At 43.6% G+C, this 12,060-nt stretch overlaps 1 protein-coding gene across 2 annotated transcripts in view; it reads left to right on the top strand.

Annotated features, from left to right (window-relative positions):
* COL24A1 (collagen type XXIV alpha 1 chain) overlaps positions 1 to 12,060 on the top strand; it is a 150,340-nt gene that overhangs the window by 124,227 nt on the left and 14,053 nt on the right. For both annotated transcript variants that reach the window (XM_032959009.2, XM_032959010.2), the window contains exons 43-51: positions 36 to 89; positions 1,580 to 1,633; positions 1,810 to 1,863; positions 2,285 to 2,338; positions 5,511 to 5,618; positions 7,678 to 7,785; positions 9,710 to 9,817; positions 10,897 to 10,950; positions 11,227 to 11,289. In XM_032959009.2, coding sequence (XP_032814900.2) covers positions 36 to 89; positions 1,580 to 1,633; positions 1,810 to 1,863; positions 2,285 to 2,338; positions 5,511 to 5,618; positions 7,678 to 7,785; positions 9,710 to 9,817; positions 10,897 to 10,950; positions 11,227 to 11,289 — 657 coding nt within the window. The remainder of the gene's footprint in view (positions 1 to 35; positions 90 to 1,579; positions 1,634 to 1,809; positions 1,864 to 2,284; positions 2,339 to 5,510; positions 5,619 to 7,677; positions 7,786 to 9,709; positions 9,818 to 10,896; positions 10,951 to 11,226; positions 11,290 to 12,060) is intronic.

Here is a 12,060-nt window from a genome sequence, read left to right as displayed (position 1 = left end):
CAAACTTTAACATCATTAAAACATGTCACTTGCAGGGCCCAGTCGGGCCTCCCGGAGAGAAGGGAGAACCTGGCGATGTCGGATACCCAGTAAGTACCCTCCATCATCTCCTCCTCCAAGTTCCTATAACCTTTCTCAATTAAAAAAAAAAAATTCTTATATATTACACATTCGATAGTTCTGTTTGTTGCTGGCTGCTTGGCATTTTCGGCTTTTGGGCCTCTGCTTGGCGAAAGAACAGGCCTCATCAATCCCGCCACTGGTTCACCATTATATGTGGTCATTGCTTTACACATCAGTACCTGCATATCTGCCTCCAATGAAAAGCCCTCTCATTTCCATATATCAGGGTTTTTGCAAATTGCAGAATTCATAATCCACCTCAGTCAGCAATTGCATGTTGACAAATTCCAGCATTAACTTACAATACAGTTGTTAAACGTGCCTGTTGATTGCTAAAAGCGTGGCAGCCAACGAGCGAAGAGAACATCTCATAGAGGATGACTACCATGGGGTTAGAGCACTGAGATTAGATAATGTGTGAGAGTATGATGGATTGTGGCATTACAGAACTACGAGGGATGATGATGATGATGACAGAGGGAGACTTTCAATTCAGCAGTGGAACGAATATGGCCTATAAAGAAGTCTCTTGTAGGAGACTTTTATGGAGAGTAGGATGTATAAAACTGATACAGTAGATTTAATGATCAGTTGTGGAATGTTGCACTCAAATTGGTAACCAGTCTGAGACCATCGACTCACTATATAGTACTTAAGGACTCGGTGTAATTAGTGGTGGCTGCCCAGATTCAATAATGCCATCTCAATTCTCTGACATCTGAGCGACCTGGTTACCTCAAAATTAAATCATATTTAAGTCTAGAAACCAATGGTTCTTTTGAATCATTGATTTCCAGCAGAATTTGTTTGATCAAACCATGCCCACTGCATCAGTCTCAACTTCAACGGGTCTCACCAGCAGGGTGTGGCCTATTTAGTAAATGGTGCTGGTTTGCCTAGTGGTACAGGAGAGAGCAATCCACTAATGCCACGGGGCCATTCAGCACAGCACATCCCTTGTCAAATTTTACAATAAAAATAAAGAATCCAGTGCTTGTGATACATCTATGTGGAGATTTAGCTAGTTTCCACGAGCCACAAACCCAAGTGCGTACTGCAGTTGGTCATTCCGCCGTCACCACTTTCCTTGTATTTTAGACAAATACGTTCAATGCCATTATGGGCCGGAGCCAGATTTCTCCAGGCCGATTTTGCTTCTCGGGGGGGGGCGGGGGTGGGAGCTGGCCTGAATTCCCTACATCAAATTTCTGGCCGAGTGGAAATGCATCGTCACCACCGAACATGCCAATGAAATATGTAGTAGGTAATGGTACCATCATTTTTTTTGTCACCAATTCAGTCTTGACCTTTGGCCCTGGGGAAGTTTTATTCGGCAGTGAAATGCCGCTTTCTTTGAGCCAATGTGAATTTCCCTTCGACTCGAGTTCAGACCCTTTCCAACTCAGGTTAGTTGTCCATGGAAATGAGGTAAATGCGTGCTTGTTGTTAACTGCAGGGGCAGCGCGGCTTTGACGGATCACGGGGAGCCAGAGGAGAGCAGGGTCCCATCGTAAGTCGCACCACCAACAACACTGTTCCACAGAATGGCACGACTTGCGGTCTTTCAAACGTGTTCCATATCCGGCTTCACCGAGATCATCGTTCTTAAGTTCATTTCTCCTTTTCCGATCACCACAAGCAGTGTATTGCTCTTAGTGTGCTCATAAGCTTGCTTGGTTGTTGCAGGGCGAGCCGGGAGAGCGGGGATATCCAGGGCCAAAAGGACCTAAAGGGTACGAGGTGAGTACCTTCCCGAACAATACCTGCAATGTGCTGACATGATAAACCACAGTTTTAAATTGTATGCCCAATGGGTTTTTGTTTTGTGCAGTCAGGCTCACACCATTCGTTGCTTAATAATGGATGGCTGCCCATTTTTACATCCAGGTTCTCATTCATTCTTACGTGGCCATTGTGAGCTTCTTGAGCCACTCAGTCATCTCCAGCTGCTTTCCTGTATTGACAGTGCTAGCCTGAGAGGCTTGAACCTCAGATCCACCATGAGCTCTGCGCTGTCACGTGGACCTCGGCTCAAGAAGCAACTTGGCCACCCCGTGTGTGCCATGTGCAAGCCAAGTGACGACTGCTTTCTCGTATGAAAATCCTATTGTTGCATTACCTCACATTCATGGCAGTGTTATCCAAATGCCTTTACCCACAGGGCACGAAGGGCAAAGCTGGTACACCAGGAACTCAAGGAAAAGCCGGACTTATGGTACGTTGTTGTAGTCCTGCAGTATTGCCTGTTAAGTTTGTTTACTTCTGTCATCATCATCATCATCAGGAGCAGCAACTTGTATCTTTCCACTGCTGGATGAAGGCCTCTCCATATATGTCACCAACCCTCTTACGGTCCTGCGAATATAATCCCCAGGGGTGTGTTCCCTCCGCTGGCTGCCACTCCTTCGCCAATCTCATCTGAATGCTATCATCTCTTTTCACAATGTTTCCTGCCAAAAATCCACTTTTGGTAACAGTCAACGAGATGTCTCCGATTTTTTTTTGGAGACGGTATTTGTTGCTGAATTCCTTCTCAGAGTCCATGTTGACTTTTTTTCATTGCTGTATTTATTGTGATTAGATTTTTTTTACGCGACCTATTGCAAACGTCGTGTTTTAAATTTAATAGTTTTTTTCTATTTTGTTGATGAAACCCGATTTAAGAGCTTCTTAGCTCACAGGGTAATTACTACTATAATAGCCCAGAAATGTGTCCCGCACGTGACGTCACTCCACATGCGCCCCCCCGTCATTAATAATTAAATAATAATAATGAGCGGGTGGCTTTCTACACTCACGTGGAAGAAGGTCGAGCGGAAATATATTTTTTTTCACAAAGTCGCTTCAAATTTGACGTTTCTTTACAGAAAGTGACGGTCAAAAATAAATCTACGCGGCACAGTGCTACATCCGTGCGTGACGTCACTGCAAAAGAGCCCCTCCCCCCTTCATTAATATTCATGCCTGCATGGAAATTAAACACGAACGCACAAGAAGGTCGCGCACTCCACGTGCCGCACCCCTCCCCTCATTAATAATCATGAGCGGGTGACGTCACTCCACATGCCGCACCCCTCCCCTCATTAGTAAACATGAGCGGGTGACGTCACTCCACATGCCGCACCCTTCCCTCCAATAACCATTAGCAAGTAACGTCACTCCACATGGAGCAACCCCCCCCCCCATTGCTAATCATTGAGCGGGTGACGTCACTCCACATCGAACAGCCTCCCTCATTAATAATCATGAAGATGTGACGTCTTCCAAATGGACACCCCCCGCCATTAATAATAATTAGCGGCTGACGTCACTCCACATGGGGGGGGGGGCGAGGCGCCTCCTCCCCCCTCCTGTGCGTCAACTTTCAACCCTCACTACAAAGGCAGAACCCTCACGTCACGTGATCTCCATAACGCTACTGAGACATCGAAGTAAAAAGGCCGTCATGATGAACAAGGGATTATAACCTTAAAATTAAATAAGTCTGTGTCACCGTAGCCTTACAAACTGCACACGAATTGATGCAATGAATATCACGTCGCGGTCTGCTTTTCGCTTGCAAGTTTCAGATTTACTGAAATTTACACCCGTCCTTGGACGGGCAAAAAAGCGAGTTCTAAATAAACTGTTCAATTGTTCATGTTTCCAATGCATATCATGGGCAAGCAGTATGCACTGATTGAAAAAAATCTCCTTGACATACCTTGGTTTGTTGCTTTCCATGAGCAAAAGTAGTTGTCCGAAAAGGCACGCAATCCTGCTCTCGTTCACCTCTTTATTTCACCGTATTCATTCTACTTTTCCTTCAATAATCGCCATATGTATACAACTACACTATTATGTGTTCCAGTTGTGTCCCTTCAACAGTTATTTCCTTTATTTTGAGCAAAGTTGTTGTACATACCTAGTTATTAAAGTTCTGGACATCTGTGGAAAAAGAGCTTTATAGCTCATCGGATTCCTCCAGTATAAATAAATAATCTGATTCAAAGCAAGTAGAGGTTTGCAAAGAACAGCAGGTTTTGTTAATTGTGTAATATTTTGTCAGCTTCTGCTGCAACTGTGTCTGGTCGAGCGAAATCTTTTTAAGATTTTTTTCAGCAAGTGGAGTTTGGATGACGCCTTTTGGCGTCATCTGGTCGAGCACCAATTGGGTCGAGGCTCAAAAGAAAGCCGTCTCTTGGTGTGGACCAATCAGTTTCAAGGACAATGCATATATTATCATAGTATGTTTTTTTTGTTTGTTTGCATTTTGACTGCAGGTATTGTGGTTAATGCAGACATGAATCCTTGCAAAAAGGTTTCAGTTTTGTTGCCAGAAAAAAGGGGAAAAAACCCTATTATTACAGGAAATGTGTTGGGGACAGCCCCAGTCAAACGAGACAGATCCTCCCATGGCAGATTTGTGTTATGCGCCCGCGCGTGACTTTTCCAATCTGGGAACATTGAGGTAACAAAACAGGTGTCAATTGGCATCTTAGCCTGGACTGGCCCTCCCCTTGGTCATCTTAGCCTAAAGTTAGTACATAGTGTCAGCTATAAACATCAGCATTTAGGTGACAAAGGCAGTTGGGAGCACATTTTACTGTACACACAATCCCACTTATGGGACTCGGTCCAAATTTCTAAGTTAGATCAATTACTCTCAAATTACTGAATTGGGAAAACACCATTTCGCAAAATCACCTTCCACTGGCAGACTAATGCCTATTTGAAAGGCCAGTCCAGTGTACATCTTGCGTCGCACAGGTACAGCTTCTGCTGGAGTTCACCTTGGCTAGACTGCAGCAGGACATGGGAATGGTTGAGATGAAGATGGTTTAAATAGCTGGTTTGTGGTGGCGCATGCCTGTAATTCACCACTGTGGAGGAAAGGGTTGGTGGATCGCACACATTTTGTGAAACTCCCTTTCCGTGGTTTGAGGTACCAGACCCTGGCTCACTAGGAGAAGAGAGTTCAGAAAAGCATTTTGACTCCACCTGTTGCGTCTGTATGAGATATAGTTTTTCCACTCACATGTGTGGGTTTTGTCTGCGTGCTCCAGTTTCCTCCCACATGTAAGTATTCATTTATTGGCCGATAACACCTGAATATATAGCGGACCGCAGGAGCTCAGGCCATTGTTGGCGCTGGATCATCACAGAGCTGGCATTTTGCTTGTATCTGATTCATCGTGCCACTGAGGCATTCTTCCTCTACGAGAGCGAGCAAATAATGTGCGTGTTTCAAGTTGAAATTTGTATTATTATGTAAGGCACATTGAGTTGCTGAGGCATTTATGTGCCTATAAAATGCAAATCTCGTACCCTTAAATCCTAACTTGAACCTACGACGTGTAACGGATAAGTGTGCGAACCTTATTTCTGTCTCGTTGTCCTTTACACAGGGTCCGGTAGGGCCCCATGGGCCACGGGGATTGCCGGGCTGGCCTGGGCCGGACGGTGAGAGAGGGCTGGAGGGCGCGCCAGGCAAGGACGGGAAACCGGGACCGCCCGTAAGCGCCTCTCCCTCACGACAACCACGCAGCTTTTCTGAGACCCTAGCGCAAGAAAATTAGAAACGCCGTAATGCCGTTTTCGCTACGGCTCTCGAGATTATTTAACAGCAACGTGACGAAGGTGTGGAGCAGTGGGTGCCCCAGTAAACGTTGGGCCAACCTTGATCCAATGTTGGTCCAACGGTTTCAGCCACGCGCCAATATACTATGTTTACCGGCACAGTATTTAGCGCAGCTAGCTGAATTTGTGTCCTGGTCAAGGCCAACATCAGTGGGGAGCGATGTCTAGACCGCTTCCTGCTTCACCAACCCACACTGACCAGCGCGATGAAGTGTGGCCAAACGATTCACCATTACTGCAACCGCATAAAGAGACCATCATCCAACAGTGCATTGGCAAAGGGCTGAAGACTATTATCGTGTTATTATGAATACTACTAAAACACAATGGGTGAACAAAGAGTTGTGCTCATCCACTGGAAGTGCAGAATTTGATATCAAGAAATTCATACCTTCGTGGTTGTTGATCGTTTTGTTATTGAACATTCAGTTCTCACTTTTCTAAGCTATTGCTAGCTGAAGATGACAATTGTTGGTTGTGCTTCCAAATGTTCTGGGATATCTGTTTAGTATTTCAAGAAAATTATTTCATAGTTTTTGTGCTTTTAAGGTGATAATTATATCAATAGTCTTGGCTGCTTTGCAGCATTTTGTGGTTTTCAGAATGTGTGATTGATGGTGCTCTTCCTTATTTGCGGCTTGGCAGCTTTGAAGAATGTCCGTGTAAAATGTTAAAGATTCTTTAAAAGGCCCAGTGAGTGAAGTTTATTGTGTTTCTTTTATTGCATTCATTCTTCGTGTAGTGTCAAGTGATGAATTCCAGACCAGTGGGAGAAAACCTGAATGCATATATGGAGATGGTTTTCTTTAAGATGGCAGTGTCCCTTCACTGACAGCTAAAGGATAAACCTTTAATCTTCAGCAGGTTTTCTACAGTTATAGAGTGATCCATTTCAAGCATACACTGACTGATATACGCAAGCACATGCGCACACGAATGCAAGCAGCATACCCAGGCACACATATATTAAGCATATACTCTTGACCACACACACAAAGACATGTACAGACATAGACACGTATAAATACACACAGAAACACATACATACATACAGACATATACACAATGTGTAAGTGCCTAAAAGCAGTACACACAAGACAAAGATACCCCATATAGCCTCAAAAGACCATTGGGGCAAGTGCTGTTAGCAAATATCGCTGAAGGGCGGCATGACACACGATGGGGTGGTGTGGCTAGAACCATGCCTAGCTGCCTTTTCTCCCCAGTGCTAATGTTTACATACCAAATCAAGTACTCATTTAAAAGCTTAGTCGACCTATGGGAGGTCAAAGACTAACGTACGGTGTGAAAGAAGTTCAACATACATATATACAATATAAACCAAACTGCAGTGTGATAATCACTACGCCACCACTCCAGACACACACACAAAGACAAATATCCTCCGTGTAGCCATCAACAGACTTTTGAGGCAAGTGCTGTTAGCAAGCACCTTTGAAGGCCAGTACGGCGCACGACGGGGTAAGTGGCCAGCACCACGCACCTACAAAGACAAATAGAGACAAATATAATACACATGGGTACAACATCGCCATTCGCCACTAAGTGGCGGTGATGTCACCACAGTGCTTGTGCCAGGCTATGTGCATTTTGAGGCCACACGAAGTGTCGAACGCCCACTGGCAGGAGGTCACGGGACTGACCCAGGTGCCATGGGTTGACTGACTGAGATGACTGGCCGATGCACCACCTGTAACCCTACTATGCAAACTTGCTGTGTTTTAGCCACCCGGCACTCTGGTTGTTGTTGGGAGTGTCGCTCCTCTGCCTTTCATTGTTCCTGGAGGCCGACTGCTTCCAACTGTCCAGTAGCGTCCTTCATGAGCCTCCTCCACGCCGTAGTGGGCACACGCACACTAAGATATAAAGCGTTATTGCCTCCAACATTGAGTGAAGATATGTATTTGTTCACAGGGAGATGCAGGCAGTGTGGGTCAACCTGGAAGAACAGGCCTGGCAGGTGCTCAAGGAAAACTCGGAAAACCTGGGCAACCGGGAGCAGCGGGACTCGTGGGGGCCAAGGTGAGCTCTCTGGCATCCAGATCAAATGCAGTCAAATAAATGTTGTCCTCTGGTTGGATGGGGTTGAGGCGGTGGTCATTATTCCATGGGCGGTGACGCTTGGGTCACCACGTGTCCTGGTATTCCCCACGATTTTCAACTTATTAGCGTCGCTGTCTTGGGGAATCTGTAAGTGTTTCTGGGACATTGAATGCCTACATACAGGAGTGCAAACAAGCACATTAATAAACAGGTATACAATGTTTTTGTCAGTTGTGTAATAATATGCCGGTTAAAAAATGTTTAGTTACATGTAGTTGTCCGCTCTTTCCGATGTTGTGAGATATTATACTTCTTCTCCAACATGCAAAACACATTTGAATGAGGAATTGGCCTAAAAACATTGTACAAGAACCCCCTGAAATAAAGCCTTGAAACTCAGTCTTTTGCGAGTCCTTCACAGATAGATACATGAATCACGTTATTTCCTTTTTGTTGGTTCTGCTGCATAGCTCTCCAGTGTCTAGGTTGCTACCGAACGTTGTCTGGCACGATGTCAGACGTTTCGCTGCATGTGCTGGGAGCTTTTTCAGGAAATGACATAGACGCTTAATGGAAGCTGCACTTGGAGTGAAACATCAGACGTCATGCTGAGCAACGCGCGGCACAACCCGAAAACGCAGCAAAGAGATCAATTACATCATCGTCATTACACTGGGGTATTTGATGCCAGCATTGAAAATCTGAACTTGGCTCATAAGTGTGTGTTTCTGTTTAAGGAGTTTTCTGGGGGAGGGGGGGGTGGGGGTTATTTTCCTGTGAAAGAATATTGATGGCAGGATCCACGTTGGCTCCCGTTCCAAAGTGGAAAAATGACCGAGCCCATCCCCGGTGTTCCACAGCTAAACGAGAGCTGGACCCAATGTATGACTTTTGCTTCGCTAGCAAAAGAGAAAAAGCACAATGATAGCTTTCACACTGCACCCAGCAGGCCTTGAAACACAAAACAAACGATGGCAGCGCCAAGTGGGATGTAAATTTCCCTTCCACAAGCACTGAGGCGTTTACATTTACACAGCTCGTGCAGCGAGCCATTTAAATTTATACACCCCATGCACTGGAGGATTCTATTTTTCATGTCCCTTGCACTGAGCCATTGAATTAACACACCACACATGCTCAATGTGTTAATTTGCACGGCACATTCTCTGAGAAAGCTACCCAGTGATAACAAGTATGCGTTCCGACTCATCTCCCCTCCCCCTCGTCAGTTATGTTCAGGATTCAGTAAAATCATACATTTATTTTTTTGCAGTTTTTTAATGGCTCATATCTATTGTATATCAGCTTCGTTTATTGCATCTCGTTTGTATAGTTTGGTTTTCGTGCTATGAACCTAAATGTAACTTCAAAATATTGATACTATTTCCTTATACCTTCAGCAATAGATTCTCATACGCATTACTCAATGCATATAATATGAGCCTAAGAATACATGTTAATAGATGCCGAGTAGCAATTCATTAATTTGTGACCATAAAGTATGTAACGTCATATTTTAGTTTCATTTGACGAAACATTTTTTCTGAAGATTGAAAAATGTTCAGTTTGACGGCCATGTGACAAACATTTAGCTGCAGCAGGGTAAATGGGATGGTGCGTCACTGCTAATGTGTCTAAGAGGTCATTTGAAGGGGTCTCAGAAGTGCTTTTGTTATACAGTATCTTATTATGCGTGCTGTAACACAGGGAGATGCACTGCTCTGCAGGAGTTAATAATTTATTGAGTTATGAGAGAGCACAACTGGTTTATAATCTGGTTGACACAAAAAGAGAGAGAAACAGTGGAAATGTATTCATGAAAAATATACATTTGACACTTTTTTTAATCGTGAAGTTTACTGTGCAATTTTACGTTGTGACCTTTGAACCCTGTCCTGCATAGGGTGATCGCGGTATGGATGGGCAGCCCGGGATACCTGGGCAGCGAGGAATTTTGGGCAGCGACGGCCCTCAGGGCAACAAAGGGGAGACAGGCGAGAAGGGGCAGCTGGTAAATATTATAACCACATAAACAAAGCAAGTTCATTAAACATGTGCAGATATATCACACTTGTTTCATTAAATTTAGATTTAAAGCTTCCGTGACTGCAGTCATTCATATTCTTAGCTATTTCGGTAAAGTCACGTTGAAGGGAAACAATAAAATAATAAAATATATATTGCTTTATATAGTAATAAAATATATATAAAACAATATATGTTTTATTATTTTATTGTTTCCCTTCAACGTGACTTTACCGAAAGAGCTAAGAATACTTGTTTCATTGTTATAAGTTAATGTACACAGCGGAATAAAAAATATTTTTTTCCGCCAATGTGCTTGATTTTTTTTTTTATAAAATCTGAAGCTGAACAGTTTGTCATGGTACATTTTTGAACATGGTACTAGCATATGTGAAAATCACACTGCTACAGGATTAGATTTTATTCGAGCTACATTAGAGGAAGACTGTACTCACAGAGTTGATAACATTATACTGAGATTTTAAAAAAAGCTAAGCCCATGACACTTCTGTAAAAAATACACCAGGGCATGATTAGTCTGATGACCTGACAATCAAATAATCAATTAAATAAGCAGACAATGTGTCTCTTTAACATATCCGTTTCCATGTGAAAATAACTAAATAATATTATATAATTTCAGCGGCATTGTTTCACTGTGGCTCATTGATTAGCGCAGTTTGCAATGTACGGTGCAAAAGAAATTCAACATACATACAGCAGAGACATTATTTTTAGTTATAATTATCGAATAAATGTGATAGGCCAGCATGCCTCTAAGCGAGGAAATGTAGTCAATGCACAATATATTTTCTCCAATACCGTACCTACATTGCGACATGTGTAGATGTAAACAACACGTATGCATCTTCCTGAAAACATACTGCATCGATATTTTCATAGTCTTCTATACAATGTTGTGCTATGTACCGTAGTCCTCAGATGAGGTTCTGTAAATATGCAATAAAGTTTAAAAATAGAAAAATCGGGTTTTGTTCAAAACAAGTACATGTTGTTGAGGAGTTGAAGAATGATAAATATCTTTAAAAAATGTATTCTTCACAGGGGGACCACGGTGAAGCAGGAATTCCTGGCTTTGAAGGTTTTCCTGGGCCCAAGGTGAGATTATTGTAATGTCAGGCAATCAAGACAAAGTCATTATGAGACCTCCTTTGCCAGTAACAAGATATAGTAATAGGTTTTACCCTTTTAACTGGAACAAAAAACTGACACCTTTTTTGTGCCAGTTAAAAGGGTAAAACCTATTACCACAAGACAAAGTCATTTATGTAATTTATCAAGTTACGTGGAAGTGTCAAGTTTGTCCACAGGGTGATTTGGCTGGCATTGACCTATCACCCTGCGACTGTGGTCTGCCATGCGTGGCTTTCACAGGGCCCCATTGGAGACAATGGATTTTCTGGCTCCGCTGGACCCACAGGCCCTGCTGGCCTAACAGTAAGTCACTGGCAGAGAGTGAGTGCACAGGTGGCGAGTGTGTGAAATGGCAGTGTGGTGTCTCAAGGTTTTGCTTTTGAACCAAATGATAATATAATGCAATGTTCTTCATTGCAAGGCACCGCAGGCCACTGGCGGCCTCTGGTGGTATTTGGTGCGGCCCCTGACGTGCGGACTCCGACAATACACTTGTGAAAACACCCCATCATCGTGCTGCTGTCAAACCCCAATGGTTTAAAACGTGTGGCGGCCCTCACACTGATGTCTTATCGGTGAAAGTGACCCCGTCTGAAAATTAGTCAAGAACACGGCTATAATGCGTCCGATTCCAGAATCTAAATAGGTTATAGCCTTTTGATTTAAAGCTTTCGTGACTGCAGGGATTCATATTCTTGGTTCTTTCGGTAAAGTCACTTTACCGAAAGAACCAAGAATATAGGTTATAGCCTGGCTATTACTTGGATGGGTAACAGTCGGGGCTGGCTAGGCATTGTAGGTGTGGGGCCTTGAGATGGCCAGGAGATAGCAATGTGGAGTGTCACCCCCTTGTAATGTGTGGGTTTTCTTCAAGCTTTCCAGTTTCCTCCCATGTGCCAAATAAAATTAGAATCCGAATCTTTGTTAAGACTGGAGGAATCCGATGAGCTATGAAGCTCTTTTTGCACAGATGTTTAGTAGGAGTGGGTCAGCAAGTTACACAATGTCGTAGGGGACTCCTGAACAAGCCTTGAGACACAGTGAGCCTTTACTGGATAAATAATTGGCATCATT

Source organism: Petromyzon marinus, chromosome 22 (assembly GCF_048934315.1).
Source record: "Petromyzon marinus isolate PM22_M1 ecotype Great Lakes invasive population chromosome 22, UKy_Petmar_22M1.pri1.0, whole genome shotgun sequence".
Classification (NCBI taxonomy): Eukaryota; Metazoa; Chordata; class Hyperoartia; order Petromyzontiformes; family Petromyzontidae; genus Petromyzon; species Petromyzon marinus.
Note: the sequence above shows the minus strand (reverse complement) of the source record. Positions and strands in the feature narration are given on the sequence as shown.